General features: G+C 41.1%; 2 protein-coding genes and 1 pseudogene across 3 annotated transcripts; 1 reads left to right on the forward strand and 2 right to left on the reverse strand.

The window, feature by feature from the left end:
* Positions 1–3,491: 3,491 nt before the first annotated feature.
* Positions 3,492–7,646, reverse strand: FDXACB1 (ferredoxin-fold anticodon binding domain containing 1). Its single transcript, XM_090267885.1, has 5 exons — positions 7,210–7,646; positions 6,820–6,976; positions 5,429–5,632; positions 5,111–5,269; positions 3,492–4,755 (listed from the first exon to the last, which is right to left on the reverse strand). The coding sequence occupies exons 1-5, from the start codon at positions 7,379–7,381 to the stop codon at positions 3,573–3,575; spliced, it is 1,875 nt and encodes a 624-aa protein (XP_090124011.1). The 5' UTR covers positions 7,382–7,646; the 3' UTR covers positions 3,492–3,572.
* Positions 7,647–7,808: 162 nt separating this feature from the next.
* On the forward strand, positions 7,809–17,758 carry CFAP68 (cilia and flagella associated protein 68). Of its 2 annotated transcripts, none has more exons than XM_090267888.1 (4): positions 7,809–7,850; positions 16,573–16,803; positions 17,290–17,356; positions 17,583–17,758. In XM_090267888.1, exons 1-4 carry the CDS (start codon positions 7,809–7,811, stop codon positions 17,756–17,758), a joined length of 516 nt encoding a protein of 171 aa, XP_090124014.1. The 2 variants fall into 2 exon arrangements, with proteins under 2 accessions (XP_090124014.1, XP_090124013.1); XM_090267887.1 differs by lacking the exon at positions 7,809–7,850 and adding an exon at positions 15,324–15,500.
* On the reverse strand, positions 9,319–10,932 carry LOC150018913 (small ribosomal subunit protein eS6 pseudogene; annotated as a pseudogene).
* Positions 17,759–26,264: the final 8,506 nt, after the last annotated feature.

The following is a 26,264-nucleotide window of genomic DNA, read 5'->3' on the forward strand; positions in this document are numbered from 1 at the left end:
AGTAAGGACAGCCTGTAGCTAAATTAACTACTTCAGAGAGACACGGCCTAATGCCAGAATACAGAATTAAAAAAAAAAAAAAAGTGAAAGACAAATTCTATGTAGCATATTCAACCAGACACCCATGGCTGCCATTGCCACTACAGCATTTTGGTAAGCATTTTACAGATTTTATCCTTTTTAAACTTAATACTCATGACCCTGGCTGGTTTGGCTCAGTGGATTGAGCATCGGCCTGCGAGCTAAGTGTCGCTGGTTCGATCTTCCAGTCAGGGCACATCAGAGAAGGAAAACTCTGACTCCAAAAAACCTCCGCTGCCTTGCGGCATACCTCTTCAGGGGAAAGGCTAAGGGAGTAAACCCCCACAGAAAATCTGGAGCCGGAGTCCCTAAGGCGGTTTGACGTTGTAGTCAACACCGGCAACTCCTGCGGCGCACCTGAAGCCAAGCTGTATTGACTCCGTCTTACCCTTGGATCCTTCAGCTGCGAAGAGGGGGGGGGGGGGTCTTCTGCATGGGCAACAGCAGACCCTCCATATCGCCCTGCCCAGGCTCTGTAGCTTCAGCTTCACTGGAGAGGACACTCCAGCGTCATCGCAAGATGTCGATTCAACACGGGAGGAGACAGCTACCGTGTCACTCCCGAGTCGGACTGCACAGCCATTCTCGGCGGTGCAGATAGACTCTTAAGAAGCTACACCATCGTCTCTCGAGACGGACGGCTGCCGACGACTCATAACAACCTTGTTTTGTCGACAAAGAAACTGAGGTCCGAGATTGCGTAGGTAAGAAATGGTGGAGCCATATTCCAACGCAGGTCTAACTACCCAAGAGCCATATTCCAACTCAGGATTTAATACAAAGCCCATGCTCATCCAACCAGATCAAAAAAAAGCTCCTGATTTCATACAGGCATTTTTACACAGGCATCTAGATGATATCATGCCTGAGGTTCCCAGGAGTCATTCACCTTCTCCTGACATTCTGCCTACTCCCCCAACCACAGCTCTATCCCACCTTTGAAGCTCTGTACCAGTAACTAAAACAAGTTTATAGGGGAAATGCTAAACTTGACAGAGTCCCAGATTATAATTTCATACTAAAAATTCCCAAGTATTGAAAATGGCAATTGATCATATTGCTCAATTCCCACATGTAATTATAAGTTACCAAGTTCAGACGTCCCAGCCTAGCTATAATCTCATACATCCAATCTCCTTTTCACTTCACTCTAATCCAGGCCTCTCTGCCTCTACCTAGGACTACTATGATAGCATCCTTACGGGGATCTCCCATTTCAAATTCATCCTGTGCAACATTGTCCAATTAATTTTCAAAAACACTACTTTTATGTCATTTCCTTAGTTAAAAATCACAATTTTGCTATTGCCTGCCCAATAAAGTGCAAACTTCTTATTTTACCATTCAGTCTTTCATGAACTAACTCCAGCCCCAACCTACTCTTCTAACCTTATCTTCTACTACCTTCCTACACACATTTTACATTCCAATTAACTAGCTTAAAAAGTGCTCCAAACGCTCCATTAGCTATACCTCTGCTCATATATGCCCTCTTCCTGGAATGTGTGGCCTCCCTGCCTAACAATCCTCCCATGACACCCTTGCCCTTGTTTTAAGATCCAGCTCAAATGCTACCTCATTCATGTACCGGGCACTATTGGGGATGGAAGAAAGCTATAAATCACTTACCTGCCTTTAATGAGCTTATAGTCTGTGTGGAGATCTAAGCAATACATGTCTGCATAAGATATTCCTTGATTCTTCACTCCCCAAACTTAACCTATGCCAGTTTTCCCATTTGTTAATGACACTATTATTCCAATTGCTCAGGTCAAAAACCTAGGGATCCTGCTTGATTCTTCTATTTCTCTTAACACCACATCCTTCACCCACGCATATATTTAATTCATCAGTGAGTCCTTCTAATATTACACAATCCAACAACTTCTTACACAGTGGTCCAAGTCACCATTCTCTCTTATTTGCATTATCCTAGTAACCTCCTAATTTGTTTGTCTGCTTCCATTCTTGTCTTCCTATATATGCTTTTCTCCAAATACAAGAATAAGCAAGACTGTTATTTCCTTCACAAAGTTTACAGTATAATTAAAATCAGTGAAGCCTAACTATTAATTAACAGGAACATATACTAATTCACATTAGAGTACTCCATTCTTTATAGAGTCCTGAGCTGAACCAGTCTCCCCGTGTCTCTTACAGATGCTTAAAACAGAAGTCTCCCACATCCAGGGGGGAAAACTTTAGTTAATACAGTTGAGGGATCACTGTTGAAGACTATGGAAAGAGAAGTAACCAAGTGGCAGAAAGAACCTGGGCTGTAGAGTCAGATGGGGCCAAATATGAACTCTAAATCTGTTAGTTCCATGACTTTAACAGTAGTCAACCACTGATTTAAAAATGATGATGATGATGATGATGATGATACCAATACTAATTATGGAGCACTTGCAACTTAGCCAAGCTAGTAAGCATATAAAAACCACTCTTGTAAATACATTTAATGAGAAGAGAAATTGACAGGGTGGAAATGTATATATAAATTATACTCTGTCCAGAAGATATCCAGTCATGTAATATGAAAAAGAGACATTTATTGAAAAAGATACAAGACACATTGTATATAGGACAATGACATCTCAATCTCCTCCTAAGTAGGCAACTTGAGACCTTACAGTTCTCCTAATCACCATCAGATGCCCTGTTTTATTTTCCTGAATCTCATTGATGGTCTGAAATCTCTTTTCTTTCAAAGGTGATTTTAGTTTTGGGAAAAACCAGAAGACACAGGGCACCAAATCTGGGCTGTAAGGGGGCTGAGTCACCTGGGTGATTTGATGTCTTGCCAAAAAACTGCATGAGACTTGATGCATGAGTAGGCACATTATCATGATGGAGATGCTAATCACCAGCTGCCTTTAGCTGCAGCCTTCTGAATCATGCAAATACTTTCCACAGAGGAATGTTCAAGCTTAATGCAAAATTTGATGCAGATCCATTGCTGTACTTGCTCAGTTTGAAGGCAAAGGCCACATAGTATACATGCTCACTCAACGGCATCTATGGCCCCCACTGACTAGTACAGTGAAGTCGTCATTGTTAACGGATGCACATTACAGTCCACTCTCCTTGGCTGCCAGGTTACATCAATGTCACACAGACCATTCTTGTTATATTAACAATGACTGGAGTTTTCCAAACAGACTAATATATATATCTATTTGATGATAGTTCTAGTTCTATTGCCTCTTCAGCAATAGAGCATCTAAAATATATGATGATATATTTTCTTTTTTTTTTGGTTTCCTAGTCATTACTCAGGATCAAAATACTACACAACTCCATAGGTCACCAATCACATTATAGTCTAAAAGTTTAAATTATCAAGTCACTGGTATCTTTAGAGCCAAATTCACAAGGTAAAATATTAATTAAAAAAAAAAAAAGTCCAGAAAAGACTCCCAGTTTTTGTTTTGTTTTGTTTTTTCATCCCACACTCATGAGGATCACACTGTAGAAATGAATTTACTAAACTACCGAGGTGTCAGATATAGTCGTTGTTGAATCTCTTTCCTAAACTGGGACTGCATTGATGCTACCTGCTGCTGGGTAAGGGCCTTGTCACAGGTCTGGTAGGTCAGTCTATAGCAGAGACTGACCTGTTCAGTCTTGGGATGCTGAAAACGAGTAAGGAATTGTATGGATATGACAGTGTCTTGGGACACAGCTCGGGCCACATTATGAAACTCTAGTTCATTAAATCCTTTCTTCTCATCTAACCAAAAACTAATATCATGCACATAGGTTGGAGGATATAGGGAATAGTTTTTAAAGGGTTCTATTTTCCCAGGGACAAAATTCTTCAGGAAACGTTTATCAAAGGTCCACAATATCCTCCAGTCAGAAATACTCCAGACAAGCATGGCTAAGAGGTCCAAGTTTATAGAAACAAATACAAAATGCTGGTCCTCACATATAATGCTTGGAACAGATGTGGTAACAGACCCAATAATCAGATCCTTGGCACAATCTGGGCCAAAATTATGAGACTTCACATTAATCATATAATCTTTCCCATTTGATTGAAATATGAATTCTACTGAACTGCTCAGTTCAGAGCCCTCCAGCAATGTCTGGGTCAGAAGACTATCTAGAATGCCCTTAAAGTGGTCCAGTAATGACTGAAGACAGCCATCCTTCAGATTTTTACTAAACCCAAGGATAAGTAAAGTCTCATGAAATGCTGGCATTGTAAAAGGTGAGATGTGGCACTTCTTAAAGACAGGTCCACTGAGGATGTGCAAAGAACCTGGAAGGAAGTCTGGTGCTTGGATGACAGTCGGAATATGAACTAGGAGAGAAGGTCTAAGCCAGATATCAGCTTGGTCATAGATTCTTTCATGAGCTTCTTCCTTACCATCTCTTCTAGGGCTCTTGGGAAGGCTAAGTTCTGAAAATGACACTAGAAAGTCCTCCATGTCTTGCATTGTCCCACCAGTCAGGGACTCCAAATCTGAGTTATCCTCAAGGAGATTAATCCCAAAGGCAACTGATAGAATGTCACAGTTCCAGGAAGTGAGAACACTGGTTTCTCCCTGTGGCAGCAAAGGGAGGGCACATTTCAGCCTTTTTAGAGGGAAAGCTTTGCCCAATTCAGCAATCAGTTTCTCATTTATGGTTTTGACAGGATGATGGGAAGATGCTTCTAGGAAACCCCTGTTTAAACACAAACACAAAATAACATTTTTAACTTAAATAATTATCATGTAGTTAGAATTAAAAGTGCAAATAGATGAATAGAAAAGAATTATCCTTAAGTTGATCCTGAAAGGAGACAAAAATATCATCCACCAAAAACAGAAATATGTGTTTCAGAACTCTGAGAAGCACCATCCCTACAACATACCAGAAAAATTTTAATTCTAAAGAGGCTTATATAGGCCAACTGACAAGTATTCAGAGTAGCAACATCATTAACAGTACATGTAACATCCATTTAATATATGGTTGTCATCAAGCCAATCAGGATACAGCTAGAGACAGAAGTGATTTCTAATAAAATGACAGTTACCTTTTCAACTTTCCTACCAGTGCTTCTGGTTCTGGAAAGGAAAACGACTGGTCACCCAGTTTGATCCTGAAGATTCTTGGTTGTGAACCTTCAAAGGGTAAGCTCCGGGTGAAGACATGGTTCAAAGCACCTTCTACATGAAAGGACTTATCTTGACTCCTGGCAAATTAGACACCAAATATGAAGTCTGTCATTATTAAAGAAAGCAAGTATTTCTGAAACTGAATCAGGAAATTGGCAAGGAAAAAGTTTGCCTATGAGATTTTTTTAATCATTAGTGAGAGAGATGAAAAGGCTTAGACCTCTGTTATTACTTACCTATATCCAGTGCACTTGTACCCTGGCACAGCCTCACAGCTAAAGGAATGCACATCACTTAAAATGAATCCCCCCAGAGCTGCCATGGCAACCACTTGCCAACTGTTGTGCCAGTCTCTTGTGGGATTATCAGCAGGAGTTCCACCTTGTCCTCTGCACAATGCCACATGAACTTCTCCTTCCTCTGCAAGAACATCTGCACAGCTAATGGGGGGAGGAGGACACCAACCATTTATCAGAAACAAGTAGAAATTACCACAGGAGTTAGATGTATATACATGGTCTACCTATGAAATAATTGAAACCCAGTCATACCCATTGGGAAAATCAATTAGACTTCAAACATGCAAAGAAAGGAGCTGGAATTAAGTAAGAATTGTAAATTTAATGTTCAACTCATAACTGACACTAGTGGCTGACCACAGCATTACCCAGCTTGGTATTTGCAATGTTCACCTACATGTCATTGAAAGGTCAATGTCTGCAAACTTCCTATACAGGATTCACTTATAAGGCTGTTCCTCTCTGTGGAGAAATTTGTTCTTTTCACTCCCCTCCTGCTTGTTAAAATTCTATACTTCAAATTCTAATTTAAAATATTGCCTCTACGAAAAGTTTGTTAACAACTGTGACCTAAAGAGACCTCTGACTGTATCACATGTTTTGGTGTAATAGTGTAAAGCAGAGATTTTCAACCTTTTCTATCTCATGGCACACATAAAGTAATTACTAAAATTCTGTGGCACACAAAATATTTTTTTTGCTGATCTGACAAAAATAAGTACAATTTTGATACATTCACACCTTATGGCTATTATTGTGTTGGCTGATGTCATTTTTTTATCTGACAATCTAAAGGATAAGAGATCAGTGCACCTGACAAAATAGTCAGGTATTGCATGTTTTAAAAATTCCTGCAGCACACCGGTTGAAAATCGCTCGTGTAAAGCACTATGGTAAATTTGCAATAATTTTATGAGGCAGTTACTATTAATATCTTGTTTATAGATGAGGAGGCAAAAAAGGATTAAGTAAGCTTACCTAAAATCATGCAACTATTAAGTAGTAAGTGCGAATTTGAATCCAGGCAGTTTGGCTCCTAAATCCATGCTCTTCACCATCAAACTACCCAGCTACCATTATTTTGCATTACCAGAAATAGATGATCATCCCTTTACATGCCCAAGAGCACGCTATTTGTACTTTTATTCAGCATTTAGGGTTATACGTCTGCCTTTCCAACTAGACTGTGTGTTCTTTGGAGCTTTATATTCTCTCTAAACTTATAGTAATTTATACACGTATGCCTAATTAACCAAACTAAAATGTTTTGAGTGCATTATGTAATATACATCTTAACATTTTACTTGTGAGTGTTCTCCTTTCCTCACCTCTGGAAAAACTTGGCAAGCAGATCCCTGTTCCTAGCTACTCCAGCTTTGCGTCCACAGTGCGGAAAGTTAAAACAAATTCGATCGAACTCCCTGTCCTGCAATTCAAAGGCATCTGCCAGCTGGGTGCAGTCCACACCGAAACGTATCTGGGTACCTGGCATGAAACACAGACATGAGGATGTCGTAAGTCCCGGAACCAGAAAAAACCCTTCCCTAACCTGGACCGTGCGAAACAACCCTGGTTTAGGCACGGAGCGGTCTTTCTGTAAACGTTCGTGGGATGGCCAAGAGCAATCCCTACGTTATTTGCCTCCCCAAGTTTCCACCCTTTCACTTGAGCCGGGCCGGCCGCTGGGCGGGGCTTCGCGGAGGGGTCGGCCTCGCTACCTCGCTCTCGCAGGCGACGCACATTCTCCCAGGCCACCGGATCCCTGGCTAAGTCGGCCGCGAGCTGGAGGCAGGTCGCAGTTAGACTTGTGGTCGAATCCAGGGTCTCGCTGACAGCGACAGCGAAGGAGAAATTCCCCTCACCAACCAATAGGAGGCGCCGAGGGGCCATACCCTCACTTTCTCCCCGCTCGCGCTCTCGGAAGCGCTACTTTATGGCGTCACTTCCTTGGCGTGTCTCTTGCCGCCCCTTCCTCACCTGTCGCTGGTTGATAACGAAACACAGCGCTCGTTAGGCTTGACAGTCTAGTACGGCGACATCCAGGGAGGAAAATAGCCATGAGTGCAAAAGCGAGACTCGGACTGCGCCGTACCTCGCCCCACCTCCACCCCCTCGGAAGTGTCAAAATAAATGCCCTTTAGCCAGAGGATGGCCCTGAGCGAGTTCGTCACGCCTGCCTGAAGTCACAAACTAACTCAGAGGGGCAGGCCGAGTGTGAGGGGAGTTCCGAGTGAAGCAGGCGGGGCTCAGGCCGAAAAGTTAGGCTGCGTTCTGCAAGTTCCTGTCATAGGAGATTTTATAAATCATCTCATCCGAAATGGCTGCTGCCCATTGTCTCTGCTGCTCAGAATTTCTCCAGGTGTTTCTATCGCCTGCCTTTTATTTATTCAAGAAATACTGCGTGTCTAAAATATTGGGATTCACTTAACTATGAAAAGAAAGAAGGAAAGAACTACTGAGTACCTGTTGTGCCACTGTGAGGACGGTTAGATAGGTATTAAAATGAGCAAGACGTCGCCTATGGCTTCACTGAGCTTATAGTCTGGCAAAGGATGCACAGCAGAAAAGGCAATTCTGATAGACTGAGATGCCATGCTATGAGTGGAGTACTTCAGGGTGCTGTGGGAGCACTGTGGGGTCGTGCTGGATATGGCTCCTCCAACCCCCATAATGGAAGGTTGGCCCCGAGGGCCCCTGGCCAGAAGGAATGTGTATTGCTTTGGAAATGGATTGTAATGTCCTCCTTATCTCCTTTTGGGAGAGGCTTCTTGTCCTGTGTGACTGCTTCTTAACCTTTTCTTTTTGCACTACACACTGAGGTAATGTCGTTTAGAGTCATACGCAAGTCAAGTACCCCCTTTGGGACCCTTTAAAACAAGTTTGGACTGAGGGATGTGCAGTCCTGCTTTGCCGATCGGCCGCCAACAGTGCTCCCTGTAATGTGAGTAATAAAGGCTGTGTCTGCTCCATCCAGTCCTCCTTATGAGCAGTGAAGATCCCAGGGCTCAACCTTCTGCCTTACAGGCATACAGAAGGGAAACCTTACCATTTTGGAGGGAGAAGTGAAAGATTCCCTGGAGTTGAAATTTGAGTTGAAAGCTAAGGGGGAAAAGTACACTTTACAGATTGTATGTGGGACAGGTTAAATTACGTTTTCACAACCTGTGCATAGAGTGCCTTTATCTTTCACAATAACAATGAAAAATACATTCTGAGGTAAGAAAATCAAAGTTTCATTAAAAAATTCAAAGTTTTCAATTTATAGTGATTTTACGTAACGACAAAATTTGCACCCATATTTCAAAAAATCGCCTGCTCCCACCATAATGCGTTGGCACTTAACGCCCGCATACAGTGTGTTTACTTGGGTCAAAAGGCGTTAAGAGGCAGAAGGAACAATATATACAAAAGCATGATAGAGAAACAATTGTTGAGTTTGGCTGATATGTAGGACGACTGAGAGTAAGTAACATAAAACTGAAAAAAGAAACAGGGGGAGGTCATCTAGAGCATTATAAGTCATTAACAGCCTGGCCCTTATTCTGAAACAGTGGCCCAGCAATGAAACATTTTAAATAATAGGAAAAGGACACTTAGATTTTCACTTGTTTTTTTTTTAAAGTATATTTTATTGATTATGCTGTTACAGTTGTCCCAATTTTCTTTTTTTCCCTTTGCCCCCCTCCACCCAGTACCCCCATTCCCTGCAGTAATCCCCCAATTTAGTTCATGTTCGTGGGTCATGTGTATAAGTTCTTTCACTTCTCCATTTACTTTACTTTTTTTGTGTGTATGTGCATGTGTCTGTTCTTACTTATTTGTTACCCTTAGAAAACCTCATTTTTGACTGGACTCAGACTTAAGAGGTAGAAGCTCTGAGAGGACAGCCTGAGTCTCTTGACAATCTGTTCCTGGAGTTTTTCTTTGGCCTCCTTGATCCTCTTAGCCAAAAGTTTAGCATATTCTGCAGCCTCTTCCTTATTTTTCTTAGTACGTTGTTTCTTCAGAGTAATGTGCCAACGTTTGTATTGCAGGACATGTGGAGTAAGGAGACACTGAATCTTAGGTGCTTTAGCCCTAGGTTTCTTACCTTCTTTGTTTAGGGGTTTTCTCATAACATATTGGTGGACATCATCTTCTTTAGAGAGGTTGAAAAGTTTGTAGATCCTCCTAGCTCTTATGGGCCCCTGGTTGTTACAGAAGTGGGGTCTCTAAAAACCCCCAGAGTTTGCGGCTCATGGGTGGGGAGAAGGAAGCAGCTTTCAGGATGCCTTCACATGCTTGAGGCTAGGGGCTAGTGTCTTTGTTATGCAAATGGTTTGATGCATCCAAGGTCCGGGAAGATGGGAGGGGTCCTCTGAACCGGGGAATGGTATGGAAAAAGCACACATATCCTTCATGACGTTCTGTGAATGGTCAGAACTGGGGACCATGCCGACTGCAGCACAGGACGCAGTCAGGGATTTAAAAATAAGCAGCAGACATTTTAATGGGACTCACCATGCTACTTTGAAAAGAAGGGTTCTCCATGCGATTTGGAGAAGGTGCTCTCCATGCGGTTTAGAAACGGGGAACACCATGTGGCTTGGGAAAGGAAGGAACACCATGCAGCTTTGAGAACACCTTTCGACTTGGAGAAGGGGGAATACCTTTGTGGTTTTGGAAAGGAAAGGCTGGGAATTCACATGGCTCTGGATTAAAAGCTGGTGGACACCATAACATAGACAAGACCTTCCCAATCAGAATTGAATGATTGGCAGCTGCTGGGAAAGCTGAACTGTGTCTAGGAAGTAGGGAAATGGTTTCTCTAACTTTTCTAAAACTAGCCTGGTTTGGTAGGGGGAGGCAGAAATACGTGTGTGTGGGTGCTTTAAGGAACATAAGACTTAACAGCAGAAATCCGTAAATAATCTAAATCTATATAACTGTTAAATAAACAATTCTTTTTCTTTTCACTAAACTCTGATATTGAGAGTTATAATTCTGGCAGCGGGCAATCGGGCCCCTAACTAAACTGCCCGTGGGTGCTAGGTTTCAATTGGAGCAGCCCAGGGGTTCTGTAACAAGGTGATGAGGCACAGTAGTATCAGTGAGACCAGGAATATCTTTCTCCCCTTTTTTCACAATGACCAAATTGAGAACGCTGAGATTGCCATCCACAATGCAGCCCTGAACAGATTTGTGCTTTCACTCTCCAGGCCGCCTCAGTCTGTAACAGGAGTGGCCCTTGCTCATCAGCAGGCAGATGCAGCCATGGGGAAACCTTGTTTGTCATTCCCACCACTGATTCAAACCACATAACCCTTCCATTCTTCATCCAGAGCATCAGCAGCAACTTCTGTGGCCATGCACTTCTCATAAAAGGTACGAAGTTTGCGTTCATCATCCACTTCAATGAGTTTCTGTCAGCCAGTGCCTGGGAAAGACACGTTCAGCTTCATCCTGAGGTATCTGACTGCCTCTGAGGTGCAACAAAAATGAGATACTTTACTGTTCTTAACGTCCCCCTATTTTGTACCTATCAACTATGCTTCTTGATCTTTGCACTTTTTCCCCCATTCTCCCCTTTCCCCCACCCCATTGATAACCCTCCACATGCTCTCCACATCTATTGTTCTATTCTTGTTCTAGTTGTTTGCTAAGTTTGTCTTTTAGATTCAGTTGTTGATAGCTGTGAGTTTGTTATTTTAATGTTCATAGTTTTGCTCTTCTTTTTCTTAAATGTGTCCCTTTAACATTTCATATAATAAGTCTTAGGTTCAGTAAGAGCCTTAAAAACCCCCACCCAATAAGTCGATTAGCAGGAAGTAAAAACCACAATCAATAACTATTGAGGAGTCCAGTGAAAAGTTCCTCAAATCTTGCAAAACACCAGTAGAAAGTAGAAAATTTTTTACCCCCTTATTCTATTCTTCTCACCAGCAACATGCCCAATAAATCACCAAGTGCCTTCTCCCCAGCAACATACCAAACAAAACACCAAGTTTGGGACAACTCTCTATCTCTTCCCCCTTACCCTGCCCAGCTCTCCCAACATTCTCCTTTTGCTTGCCAGCGATCCAGACTCCACTCTCCATATCCACACTTACCCCATTTCCCCCGCCATCGTACACCCCTCAGTTTGGGACATCGACCATCCCTCTCTAGCCGCCCACCACACCCCAGTCACTATCTCTCTCAAAGACCCCTCCTTCTTTCCATCCATACCTCAATATCCCATTTTCCTCTCCCACCTCCAGGGACTCAAACCTCTAATTCACAAATTCCTCCAGGCGGGCATCCTAATAGCCGCCCACTCCCCTTACAACACTCCCATCCTCCCCGTTGTCAAGCCCAATGGCACCTACCGTCTAGTACAAGACCTAAGGGCCATTAATTCGGCAGTTCTCCCTATTACTCCAGTAGTCCCAAACCCTTACACTATCCTCTCTAACATTCTGGCCACTACCACTCACTTTACTGTTCTCAACCTCAAGGATGCCTTCTTCACCATTCCCTTAAATCCTTCCTGCTGAGACCTGTTCGCTTTTACCTGGACTGATCCTGACTCTATGCATTCCCGCCAACTAACATAGACAGTCCTTCCCCAAGGATTCAGAGATAGTCCCCATTTCTTCGGACAAGCTCTGGCCTCTGACTTACAATCTCTCACTCTATCAGGCAGTATGGTCTTACAATATATAGATGATATCCTCCTCTGTAGCCCTTCTCTAGAAACCTCCCAAAATGACACCGTCTCTCTCCTCAACTTTCTCGCAAGTAAAGGCTATCGAGTCTCCCCCACTAAGGTCCAACTCTCCTCACCCACAGTCTCCTACCTCGGCATACTCCTATCTCCGGGACTCAAGGCCATTACTTCAGACAAAAAGAAACTTATTTCCTCAATTCCTACCCCTTCCAACAAGGAGGAAATCCTCTCCTTCCTGAGACTGGCGGGTTTCCTTTGCTCATGGATCCCTAACTACAGTCTCCTAGTAGACAGAATCCTGGGACCATTGGCTACAAACCAACTGGATCTCCTGGCTCTTACCCTTTTTAGGCCCTCTAACCCTCCTGCTTGCTGCCCTAGCCTTTGGGCCCTGTATCCTCCACCTCTTTTCTAATTTCCTACAAAACCACATCCAAGCCCTCACCAACCAGAAGGTCAATAAAAGTTATCTAGCCCTACAAACCAACTCCACAATAGCTAAAGGGGAATACGGCCACCCTTAAAACCCACGGGGACCCCCCCCCCTCTCAATAACAACGCCCCCACTCAGCAGGAAGCAGCTACGGAGAAAGACCGACAACCCCTTTCCAGTCCCTGCCCTCCTTTTCACCCAGTTCTTAAAAACAACCAAAAGGCAGGAATCTTAGGTTCGGTAAGAGCCTCAAAACCCCCCACCCAATAAGTTGATTAGCAGTAAGTAAAAACCACAAACAATAACTATTGAGGAGTCCAGTGAAAAGATCCTCAAATCTTACAAAACACCAGTAGAGGGTAGAAATTTTTTTACTCCCTTATTCTATTCTTCTCCCCAGCAACATGCCCAATAAATCATCAAGTGCCTTCTTCCCAGCAACATACCCAACAAAACACCAAATACCTCATTGTTCCCACCATTGTGCCCGCCGTTACCCCCAGGTCCAACCAATCACTAGGCGTCCCGATACCCTGTTCCAGTCATTCCCTATCCCGCCCTTTAAAACCTTGTCAGCCTGTACAACAGCTGCTGTTCTCTCCTTTGATACAGCCCGGCAGGTTCCTCTTAATAAATCTTGCATCTCAGCTTCCTTGATTTTGGTTTTTACTATTTCTAACAATAAGGGCTTGGTGATTATGAACTCCTTTAGCTTTACCTTGTGTGGGAAGCACTTTATCTGCCCTTCCATTCTAAATGATAGCTTTGCTGGATAGAGGAATCTTGGTTGTAGGCCTTGCCTTTCATCACGTTGAATACTTCTTACCAGTCCCTTGTCTGCAAAGTTTCTTTTGAAAAATCAGCTGACAGTCTTGTGGGAACTTCTTTGTAGGTAACTGTCTTCTTTTCTCTTGCTGCTTTTAAGATTCTCTCTGTATCTTTAACCTTCGACATTTTAATTATGATATGTCTCAGTGTGGTCCTCTTTGGGTCCAACTTGTTTGGGACTCTATGCTTCCTGGACTTGTATGTCTATTTCCTTTGCCAATTTAGGGAAGTTTTCCTTCATTATTTTTTCAAATAAGTTTTCAATTTCTTGCTTTTCCTCTTCTTCTGGCACCCCTATGATTTGGATGTTGGCACATTTAAAGTTGTCCCAGAGATTCCTAAGCCTCTTCTCATTTTTTCAATTCTTGTTTCTTCATTCTGTACTGGTTGAATGTTTATTTCTTCCTTATGTTCCAAATCATTTATTTGAACCCCAGCTCCCTTCCCTTCATTACTGGTTTCATGTGGATTTTCTTCATTTCACTTAGTGCAGCCTCCACTTCTTCCCTTATGTGTTTGCCACATTCAATCATTGCTCTGAGCATCATTATCACCAGTGTTTTGAACTATCGTCTCGTCACTTAGTTCTCCCACTGGAGCCTTGATCTGTTTCCTCTTTTGGGCCACACTTCTCTGTCTCCTCAACTTGACAGCCTCCTGTGTTGCCTCTGTATATTAGGTACAACTGTCATGCCTGTTATGTTGTAAGGGGAGAAGCCTAAGGAATTTGTCAGTGCTGGGCAACCCATTTCCCCACCTTGTGGCATTGTATGTGAGGGAGAGGTCAGAGAGGGAACAATGCTGCCTGATCAGCACTCGCTCCTTTTCCAGTCACTTCACCTGCTTTCCCTATGTGACTGGCACCCCTCTAGCTGTTGCCCTTGTGATGGTTCCCAGACTGGGTGGGTTTGCATAGGTTCTAGGACCATGGGGCCCTCTAAATGGACTCTCCTGATATGCCAGCAGTTTCTTCCACCGTCCTAACCCCCAATGGTTTTCACAGCCAGAAGCAATGAGGCTTTATTTTTCTGGCACTGGAACCGTGAGCTATGTGGTCTGGCCTGGGGCTGGGGTTGCCCCCCAGGTGTTGTTCCACTGGCTGGCTGCAACCACTGCCTTGCCACTGCCACCACACCTGCCACCACCGCCGCCATACCTCCCCGGCTTCCCAGCTCCCTGTCTTCTTGTCTCCACCCCCTCTACCCATCTAGATGAGTATTACTTCTATAAATATTGGTTTATTGGACTTCCATGCAGTTCAGTTATCTGGCAGTTCTGATTGTTGTTTGTTTTGAGTTAAATGTAATCCTTCTTATGGTTGCACAAGGAAGTGATACATGTCTACCTTATGCCTCCACCTTGGCCAGAAGTCAGACTTACATTTTTAATAGTCCTACTTTTTTTGTGGAGAGGACTGGAGAAGAAGTAGGCTGGTGGCAGAAAGATCTAATAGGAGGCTACTGCAGTAATAGTGTCCAGGACTGCTAATAATCTGGATTGGAACTTGGCAGTGGAATGGAGGATAGTGGGCTGTTTCAAAAGTCAACAATACCTAGTGATTAGATGGATGTAAAGGGCTGAAAAATAAATCAGTGTCAAAGAAAAGCCCCACATTCCAGGAGTAGACAACTGAGTGATTGTGATATCTGTCCTACAGCCCCTGGACAGTATCGCCTTGGTTTGCTGTCTGAATACTAAGCCTGGTGGACTATGTGGGACCAGCTATTCTTTAATCATCATGCTGTTTGTTGACATCAGTGCATGCATCTATCTTCACAAAGGCAAATGATGTGAGGAGTTACCTTTAAACCTATAGTATTAGTTTTGTCCCTACCTATGGAAAGGTGGGTGAGTGGTGACTCCCAAATCATGGCCACCTGGTCATGGTGATTTGGGTGATGTACATTATTTCTTTGCTCAAAGAACTGAGAGGGCCATATTTGGTGGCGTCTCTTCTTTTAACGAACATGGACTGGAAGAATAAGGTTTTCTGTCATTCTCCTATAGAATCTACAAACAGCAAAAGCTACTCAGCATCAAATTACTCTTCTTCAGGGAAGGTATTGTCCTGCTCCTAAGCCAAGGAACCAGACTCTTTTAAAAATTATTATTATTATTATTTTAATATTTACTCAAGGATATTTTTGGTTGATTGAGAAAGATAGGGAGAGACAGAGAAAGAGAGTGAGAGAGAGGCAGAGAGAGAGAGAAAAAAAGACATTGATATGAGAGAGAAACATCAAGTGGCTGCCTCTTGTATGTTCTCTGACTGGAGATCAAACTCACAACCTAGGTATGTGCCCTGACTATGGATCAAACCCACAACCTTTTTGGTGTACAGGATGATGTTCCAACCAACTGAGCCTCCCAGCCAGGACCAGACTCTCTCTCTCTCTCTCTCTCTCTCTCTCTCTCTCTCTCTTTTCTTTTCTTTTGCCAAAAATAAAAATGGGTAGGCTTTTGGTTTCTTACAAAAACTGAAATTCAGACATTAGTCACCTGGTATGTTCAAAGAACTGCTGATTGAGAGGACAGGCAGGAGGAGAAGATATTGTAATAAGTAAGACACAGATCCTGTCCTCAGGGATCTACAGTTTAGTATAGGGGATTTCACATACTTCAAGGACTCTTGACATGGTAGAAATTATAAATATAGAAAGATATGAACATGAAGTACTGTGTGAGACAAACAAGGAAAGATGTATTGAATAAGTGACATTTGAACTGGGTCTAGAAGGAAGGAAACTCACTTGCTGTGTTAGCAGGTTTTCCAGTTCTCACCTTTTCCTATTCTCTTTGCCTATAGCAATACTCTTAGCTCTTAAATTCCCATATCTCAAAATTACCCGAACATTTAGTTAGTATATAGTATTGGGGATACTGAAGTTCTTCTGTCTTTTTTGAGGGGAGCATTTAACCTATATAGTCATCCATTGCTGCTGATTGAGAGAATAGTTCAAAGGACTTGTGGACCTGGAGAAAAGGAAACAAAATGACAACAATTAATTTGTGAGGAAAGTCTAGATTCTTAGTAAGGTGTGCTTGTATTATGCTTGGCCAAGGGTAAAAAAGGAATGCCTTTTCTGCTCTCTGACTTGTGTAACAAGCTTATCTATTCTCACCTTTTCCCAGAGAGAGTTCCTCACCTGTTTCCTTACAAACCCACACTATGGCAGCCTCATTAATGCAGATGGCCATGCTGAAGTGTGGACAGATTGGAATGATACATCCAAGTTTTTCCAGTATGGATGGAGATGCACCACTAATGAGAATGCCTATGCAAACCATACCCTGATTGGCAACTGGAACCAGGAAAGATATGACCTGAGGAATATTGTGCAGCCCACACCTTTGCCTTCCCAGGTAAGAGTAACTTTCTCTTCCTCTGCTTCCTTGTTAGCAAAACTAATACCAGTGGCCACTTGAGAGGCAGTAATGTGATAACTTCTAATGCTGAAATCTCTCATGTTTCTAAAGTGGTTTGGGGAGAGCAGCAGTTCTTAGCTGAAATACTTATTCCACTTTACTATGAAGTTAAATATTGTATTATTGTAAGGTAATAAAAAGATGGGTAGTTCCCTTTCACTTCTGTTTGAACTTTATTCATCTACAGAAATATATGTCTTCTGACTCAGGCTAGGTTTTCCCCAGTCCTTGCCCTTGTAGCTCTCCTAAGCAAACAAATATACAAAGGTTATAAAAGTTGGTAGGATATAGAGTAATGACATATAGACCTCTAGTTACCTCTAAAATACAACAGAAACTGTTAGAATTCATGTCACTGTGTCTTATTTCCCAATATTGGTTATAGATGCCTATATATTTTAATCTATTACATTTTCTTTCCAGTTTGGACACTACTTTGAAACAACATATGATACAAGCTACAACAAAAAAATGTCACTTTCAACCCATAGTAGGTGGACTATTCTTTTTAATTCTTATAGTCTCAGGACATAATTAAGGGCCTAGAATATAGAAGGAAGTCAAATAAAAGTAAACTGAATGAGTGATTAAGTGAATGATATCTCTCTTTTTCAAATTTTGACAGAACTCACTCTATATTTCCTTAGAAGTAAGCGTGAGACTCCTTACATTTGACTGATTCCACTTGTCTTTCCTTCCCTTTTCTCTTCCCTCAGGATTTGAGCGAGAGCCTCACTGGTTTCCAGGACATCAACCTGAGCTGGACCCTCCTCGACACAAAAGCACAGAAAAGTCAACTTATATGAGTAGCTATTCAAAACCTCAAATTGGACATCATTCTGCATGTGTTTGTAATCACAGCAGCAGCCCATTTCAGGATCTAGGATTCTAAGAAAAAAATAAGCAGCTTCATTTTTTCACAGTAGAATTTAGGAGGGAGCACGTTCTAAGCACAGCTAAGACTTTAGCAGACTATGGCATAGTTTCACTCTCTGAATAAATAAAGCACAGAAAATGTTCTCTACCTCCTTTTACCCAAGATTTAAATGTCAAATTTAAGTTGATTTCATCTATTAGTTATATATTAGGGGTGTTATAGGAGGGCAATAAAAAATAATAATTTCTCTCAAGTCCACACAAGTCTGCTCTCACCTGTCTTCCATCAGGAGCAAAATTCAGTATAACTTAGGTTACATTTGGCTAGATGCTCTCTGGAAATGAGTCTAGTAGTCATAGTCAGTTAGTGTAATTTTAATGTGATCTTAATGAACATTCCTCTTAAGGACTAGAAGTAGAAAAATAACTTTTAATTATTATACAGAATTTATAACATAAAAAAGTAGAATATTATGATGAACTTCCATCTTTAAATATTTATGACCAATTTTACTACCTCTTTCTACTTTCTCTGTCTTTTTAAAATTAATTTTGGAGCAGATCTCAGAAATTATTTTATTTATAAATATTTCCATTTATATTTCAAAGTTTATCACTGTCAATTTTTGACCCCCCACAAACATCACCACAGGAACTGTTGATCAAATAAAGCTGAGTTATTAAACTTATAGCAATGAAGAACATCAACTTGACAGTCTTCGTAATGATTCAAAAGGAGAATATTTGGGTAAGTTATCTTCGGGAATTTGGGATAGGGGATCAGTTGGTTTAACTTTCAGATGGGTCTTTCAAAGTAGAAAACTGGTAGGGATTAAGGAAAGGCTGTGATTAGTTTAGGGTTAGTGAACCCATAGAGGCAACGGTCTTAGTTTTAAAATGGTTAAACTTAGGGAAATCCAAGATGGCTGTGGAGAAGGTGGAAGCTTCACTCACCTCCTCCCAGGACCAAACTGGAATTACAATTAAAATATATAGCAGTCGGGTGGTCTGTGGGCTTCACTTTAAAACTGGTTTCTCTTTTCTATCCTAATGGCTTGGGCAGAAAAGGCCCAGAGGTCTGAGAGGGGGAAAACCTAAACTATTTACCTCAACCCAAACTAAGTATAATGGGCAAAAGGGTTTTGGACAGGTGAGATGTGCCTAGCACACCTTCTTACAAAGAAGCCCTTTTTCTTTCTTTTTTTTTTTTTTTTCCTAATATGGAACATTGAAAAATTAATCCCTGCCTTTCGTCATCTAGTAGTTATGGAGTGAATGATGTCTTTTAACCCTTTTTGCCAAATCTGTTGCCCCCAGAACACAACAAGGACACCAGCCTGTTAAACCAAGCACGCCGTTGTCCTGGGACAGCCAACTTACCTGGAGTCTGCACGATCCTTCCCCATGTGGGAAGGCCACCCTCCCCTCCACACTCCCACTCTTATTAGGATTTTCTGGACCCAAGGGTAGGTAGGACGACGACCATGTCCAGCTTGAAGCAGCTAGAGGAGCTTGAGACCTTCGCCCATTGTCCTTTACAAGATTACAAAGGGTCCTAATATTTGAGAGGGGGGAATAGTTAATTTTTACGAACCAGGGGTATGGACTTGGGGGGGATTGCTGGGGGAGGGGGGTGCTGGGTGGAGGGGAGCAAGGGGGAGAAAATTGGAACTGATGTAACAATATAATCAATAATAAAAATTAAAAAAAAGAGAAAAAAATATATATATAGCAGGCAACCTGAATATTCAACTGAAGACTAACTGAAGAGAAGTCTTATAACCAAAGATTTACAGAAGCCACATCAAGACTGGTAGGAAGGGCGGAGATGCGGAGATGCACAAAGGGCTACACCCATTCCCATAAGTAAGCTGAGATTCTGCTGGAGGGATATCTGGGCTGCAAAGGTTCACCCTGAGAAGTAGGGGGTCTCAACCCCAGACCAGACTTCCCAGCTTAGAGCACCAGAGCTGAGAAGAGGCGCCCACATAACATTTGGCTGTGAAAATCAGCAGGGATCCCATCTCCCAGGAAGAGGCAGGAGTCTACTAGAGACACAGGCACCCTATTAAAGGGCCAATGCACAAAATCTCATTCATAACCACTCATCCTAGGCTCTGGCAGAGGGAAGACAGAGCAGGTGAGTTGTGTGAGGCGAGTCTCGGGTTTGTGGCTCTGGGGAGATAGCTAAAAGGTTAACCACCAGGATTCCTATGCTAAGTTCTTCTCCTGCACTGCAGATGCCATCTTTCTTGCCTGGAGCACTCCCCTTCACATGGCATCAGCTGGGGGAAAAGCAATAGACCCACTCCCTGGACTCCCTGCTGCCCCATCCTGTGAAGCTTGTGCACTGCTGAGGAGTCAGCTGCATGAGCCAGAGTATAGAGGTCTGGGAAGACTCAGGCGGTGTCGGTAACTGAGTTGTGTGGCTTTGGGGCAGGAACAATTCCCCCTGCGTTCCAGTGAAACTGCCTGGCCCCAACCCCTCAGGAGAGATCTGCTAGCCCCACCCTCCCAACTACTGGTGGCTCTACCCTGCAAAGGTCTGGGAAGAATCTGAGACAGACTGAGTTGGAAGGCCCCTCCCACTCAAGGGAGATCCACTAGCCCCATCCTCCTGACTTCCACTGGACCCATCCTGCTGAGATAGGGCTCCCAGCAGAATCTGCCAGACTGAGTAGTGTTGCTCTAGGACAGGAGCTATTTTTCTCTCACACACCCAATCAGTGCAGAGCCCTCTCTTCACATGACCAAATCTTGGTCTGTTTGGGCCTCACCCTGATTTCTCCCTAAGACTCCACCATTCCAGAAAGGTGTGTGAGCACCCAGTGGGTGGCAGCTAAACATGATGTACCCTAGGGCATTTGCTGAATGGCCGCAAACGAAGTACTGGTACCAATTTTGAGCCTGTATCAATTGGGTGAACATCATTCACCCCTACCTGGTGAATTGCTGAAAATCTGCCTTATACAACTCAAGTACTGACAGAGGCTTTTATAGTGACTGAGCTGAACAGGAAACCAACAGGTGAAGGCAGTCAGAGGTGAAACTTGGGGTAGCTTGGGAATTTTTCTGACCTGCCACTGGGCCCAATATTGGTAAAAGATGGCCATGATACTCAGCTTGGTCCTTCCCGTGCACAACCAGGTCCAGCATAAATAGTCACAAACTGGATTGCTTTGTAGCTCCAAACAAATTGCCCAAGGTAAGTCATAGGCAGCATCTGACATTGGGACACAACAGAGTCCCTCCCAAGAGGTCCCAGTGCCAACACACCAAGTGGCAAGTGACAGACAACCTCAGAACAGGATCCACTTACCTTCACAAAGGCAGATTTCAAAAAGCACCAGATCCTGCTGAGGCAAATTCAAATTTGTGTGGTCAGCATCTGCACAGCAGCTCAAACACTGAGGTATAGGTAATCCTCACAGTCAGCCAACCTGAGGGTTGACCCCACACACAAACAGGCCAATAGAAATCAAGACTCAATTACATTTAACCCACATAAGGGATATTCCTGGAGCACCCAGCTCAAGTGATCAAAGAGACTGTGCCACTGGGTTCCACAGGACATGTACTAAATAAGTTCATCTTACCAAAACTGGAATTGATGGTAGACCTACCTAATACATAGAAAAAGTACAAAGAGGCAGCCAAAATGGGAAGACAAAGAAATATCCCCAAATGAAAGAACGAACGTTCTCCAGAAAAAGAGCTAAATGAAAATAGACAAGTGATATACCAGATACATAGTTTAAAACATAGTTATAAAAATGCTCAAAGAACTTAGTGAAAACTTCAGTAAAAAGATAACAAGCATAAAAAAGGACATACAAAGCATAAAAAAGAACAAGTCAGAAATGAAAAATACAATATCTGAAATGAAGAATACACTAGAAGAAATAAGCAGTCAATTGGATGAAGCAGAGGATCAAATCATCAATTTGGAAGATAAGATAGCAGGAAACACGTAACCAGAATAGCAAAAAGAAAAAATAATTTTTTAAAAATGAGAATAGTTTAAGGGACTTTGGGACAAAATGAAGCATAACAACATATGCATCATAGCAGTACTAGATGGAGAAGATAGAGAGAAAGAGATTGAGAATCTATTTTGAGAAATAATGGCTGCAAACTTTTCTAAATTGGTGAGGAAAAAAACATACAAGTCCAGGAAGCTCACAGCGTCCCAAAAAGATAAACTCAAAGAGGCTGACACCAAAACACATCAAAATTAAAATTGCAAAAGTTAAAAATAAAGAGAGAATCTCAAAAGCAGCAGGAGGTAAGCCAGTTGCCTAGAAGGGAGCTCCTGTAAGACTGTCAGCTAATTTCTCAACAGAAACAAGCCAGGAAGGATTGCCATGAAATAACCACAGTGATGAAAAACAAGAACATAAAATCAAGGCTACTATACCAGCAAGTCTATCATTTAAAACCAATGGAGAAATATAGAGCTTCCCAGTCAAGAAAAAGTTAAAGAAAGTTTAAGAGTTTGTTACCACCAAACCAGTATAGCAAGAAATGTTAAAGGGTGAGGAAGAAGGAGGAGAAAGAGGAGAAAAAATTACAAGAACATCATAAAAAGAATAAAGTGCCAATCAATGTATACCTGCCAAAACCACTTTAAATGTAAATGGTTTAAATGCTCCAATTTAAAAAATAGGGTAGCTGAATAAATAAGAGAAGAAGGCCCATACATATGCTGTCTACAAGAGACTCAACTCAGAATGAAAGATGCACACAGACTAAAAGTAAAGAGATGGAAAAAGATATTTCACTCAAATGGAAAGAAAAAACAGCTAGGGTAGCAATACTTATATCTGACAAAACAGACTTTAAAACAATATAGTAAGAGACAAAGAAGTATACTACATAATGATAAAAAGGGCAATCCAAGAAAAGGATATAATCATTGTAAACATTTATGCATCCAACATAGAGTAAACTAAATATATAAAGCAAATTTTGATGGACATAAAGGGAGAGATTGACAGTAGTACAGCAGTCATAGTAGGGATTTTAATGACCCATTAACATCAGTGGATAGATTTTTCTGACTGGAAATCAGGGAAATAGCAGCCCTAAATGACACACTAGATTAGATAGATTTAATTGATATCTTCAGAACATTTTACCCCAAGCACCCTGGTGCACAATGAACATTTTCTAGGACAGACGACATGTCAGGACACAATGCAAGTCTCAATAAATTTAAGAAGATTGATGTTCTGGCTGCTGTGTCTCAGTTGGTTGGAGCATAGTCCCATAAATCAAATGGTGATGGGTTCAATTCCCAGTCAGGGCACACACTCAAGTTGCAGATTCAATCCCTAGTCAGGGCATGTAGAAGAAAGCAACCAATCTATGTTTCTCTCTCACATCTATGTTTCTCCCTATATATATTTCTTTCTCTTTTCCTGTCTAAAGGCAATAAAAAATGTCCTTGGGTGAGGACTGAAAATTTTTAAATAACTTTAAGATTGAAATCATATTAAGTATCTTCTCTGACCACAATATATAAAAGTAGATATTAATCAGAAAAAAACCTGAAAAACACAGAGACATGGAAGCTCAATAACAATGAGATCAAGGTAAAAAATCAAAAGGTACCTTGTAACAAATGGAAATGGGAACACAACAATCCAAAATCTATGGGATGCATCAAAAGCAGTCCTAAGAGGGAAATTTATAGCATTACAATCATACCTCAAGAAACAAGAAAAATCTCAGATAAGCAATCTAACTCTGCACTTAAAGGAACTTGAAAAAGAACAACAAAAAGGACAAAAAGGGAGTAAAGAAAGGTAATAATAAAGATCAGAACAGAAATAAACAAAACAGAGTCTTTAAAGGCCACTACAAAAGATCAATGAACCCAAGAGCTGGTTCTTTGAGAAAATAAAACAGATAGGCAAAACTCTAATTGGACTCATAAAAAAAAATAGAGGACCTGAATAAATAAAATCAGAAATGAAAGATGACAAGCAACAACTGACACCAAAGAAATACAAAGGATTGTAAGAAAATACTACAAACAACTATGTGCCAACAAATGGAACAAGCTAGAAGAAATGGATAAATTCCTAGAAATATACAATCTTTCAAAGCTAAGTCAGGAAGAATTATAGAATCTGAATAGACAGATTACAACTAATGAAATAGAAGCAGTAATGTTTAAAAATCCAACAAACAAAAGTCTTGGATCAGATGGCTTCACAGGTGAATTTTACCAAATATTGCAGGAACCAACTCCTAGTCAAAAAAAAAAATTCAATGGGAAGGAAGACTCCCAAGCTCATTTTACATGGCCAACATTATCCTAACTCCCAAACCAGAATAGGACACTAGAAAGAAAGAAAATTATAGGCCAATATCCCTGATGAACATAGATGCTAAAACCCTTAACAAATTATTAGCAAAGCAGATCCAGCTTAAATTGGTTATAAATAATAATCAAGTAGGATTAATTTCAAAGATGCAAGATTGGTACAATATCAGCAAATCAATAAACGTGACACACCACATAAATAAAATCACATGGCCATATCAACAGATGCAGAAAAAAGCATTTGATAAAATCCAGCACCAATTTATGATAAAAAGAAAACTCTCAGCAAATTGGAAATTGAGAGAACATGCCATATATGACAAACCCACAGCAAACATCATATTCAATTGGCAAAACCTAAAAGTGTTTCCCTTAAAATCAGAAACAAGACAGGTATGTTCACTTTCACCACTCTTATTCAACAGTACTCGAAGTCTTAGCCACAGCAATCAGACAAGAAATGAAATGCTTCCAAATTGGAATGGAAGAAGCAAAACTTATTATTTGCAGATGACATGATACTATACATAGAGAACCCTAAAGACTCCACCGAAAAAGCTACTGGAACTGATAAATGAGTTCAGTAAATTAGCAGTATACAAAATTAATATTCATAAGTTAGTGGTATTTTTATACATCAATAATGAACTATCAGAAAAAGAAACTAAGAAAACAATCTCATTTACAATTGCAACATAAAAATAAGGTTCCTAAAAAGAAATTTAAGCAAAGAAGTAAAAGACTTGTACTTAGAAAATTATAGTATATTGAATAAGGGAATTGAGGAAGATACAAATAAATGGAAATGTAAACCATTTTCATAGGTAGGAAGAAATAACATCATTATAATGTTTATATAACCCAAAGCATTCTATAGATTCAATGCAATTTCTATTAAAATACCAATGGCAGATTTCATAGAACTAGAACAAATATTCAAAATATTTACATGGAGCCACAAAAGATCCCAAATAACCTCAGTGATATTGAGAAAGAAGAACAAAGTTGGAGGTATCATGCTACTTAATTTCAAACTATTCTACAAGACTATAGTAATCAAAACATCATGATACTGGCATAAAAATAGGCATATAAATCAATGAAACAGAATTCCCAGAAATCTACCAATGCCTCTATGGTAATTAATATTTGACAAAGGAGGTAAGAACATAGAATGGGGAAAGACAGACTATTCAATAAGTGGTACTGGAAAAATTGGACAGATACATACAAGAATATGAAACTAGACCTCCTTCTTGCACCACACACAAGAATAAATGCCAAATGAATTAAAGACAAATTTAAGTCATAAAACCATAAAACTCCTGAAAGAAAACGTAGGCAGTAAAATCCTAGACATCTCTCATAGTAATATTTTTTCTGATAGATCTCCTCAGGCAAGGAAAACAAAAGAAAAAATAAACAGGACTACATCAAACTTAAAAGTTTTTGCACAGCAAAGGAAACCAACAACAAAATAAAAAAACAACACTGAATGGGAGAAGCTGTTCACCAATGATACCTCGGACAAGGATTTAATCTCCAAAATATATGAAGAACTCATATGACTTAACACCAGGAAGACAAACAATTCAATTAAAAATTGGGAAAGGACCTGAATAGACACTTCTCCAAAGAGAACAAAAAGATGGCTAAAAGACATATGAAAAGTTGCTCAACATCAGTAATCACAGAGATATGCAAATTAAAACCACAATGGGATATCACCTCATGCCTATCAGAATGGCTATCACCAATAAATCAGCAAACAAGTGTTGGTGAGGATGTGGAGAAAACAGAACCCTTATGAACTGTTGGTGGGATTGCAGATTGGTACATCCATTGTGGAAAACAGTCTGGAGTTTACTCAAAAAATTAAAAGTGAAACTTCCTTATTACCCAGCAATTCCACTTCTAGGAATATAGCCAAAGAAACCCAAAACGTTAATTGGGAAGAATTTTTGTATTCCTAAGTTCATTGTAGCAGTATTTACAATAGCCAAAAATTAGAAGCAGCCCAAGTACCCATAAATAGATGAGTGGATAAAAAACTGTAGTACAGCCCTGGCTGGTGTTGCTCAGTTGGCTGGAGCATAATCCTGTAAATCAAAAGGTCATGGGCTTGATTCCCAGTCAGGGCACTTGCCTGTGTTGTGGGTTTGGTCCTTAGGCTGACTGATATTTCTCTCTC

The sequence above is a fragment of the Furipterus horrens genome, unplaced genomic scaffold, assembly GCF_987537825.1.
Source record: "Furipterus horrens unplaced genomic scaffold, mFurHor1.1.pri manual_scaffold_2, whole genome shotgun sequence".
Lineage (NCBI taxonomy): Eukaryota > Metazoa > Chordata > Mammalia > Chiroptera > Furipteridae > Furipterus > Furipterus horrens.

Excerpts from the sequence above, each read along its gene's own strand:
- CFAP68 (XM_090267887.1), top strand. The coding sequence starts at position 15,324 with ATGGTGATTTGGGTGATGTACATTATTTCTTTGCTCAAAGAACTGAGA. Across the intron at positions 15,501-16,572 it reads ATTACTCTTCTTCAGGGAAG|AGAGAGTTCCTCACCTGTTT; the intron begins GTATTGTCCTGC and ends ACCTTTTCCCAG. Across the intron at positions 16,804-17,289 it reads CCACACCTTTGCCTTCCCAG|TTTGGACACTACTTTGAAAC; the intron begins GTAAGAGTAACT and ends TTTTCTTTCCAG.
- FDXACB1 (XM_090267885.1), bottom strand. The coding sequence starts at position 7,381 with ATGGCCCCTCGGCGCCTCCTATTGGTTGGTGAGGGGAATTTCTCCTTC. Across the intron at positions 6,977-7,209 it reads GCGTCGCCTGCGAGAGCGAG|GTACCCAGATACGTTTCGGT; the intron begins GTAGCGAGGCCG and ends GTTTCATGCCAG. Across the intron at positions 5,633-6,819 it reads CTTGCCAAGTTTTTCCAGAG|CTGTGCAGATGTTCTTGCAG; the intron begins GTGAGGAAAGGA and ends TCCCCCCATTAG.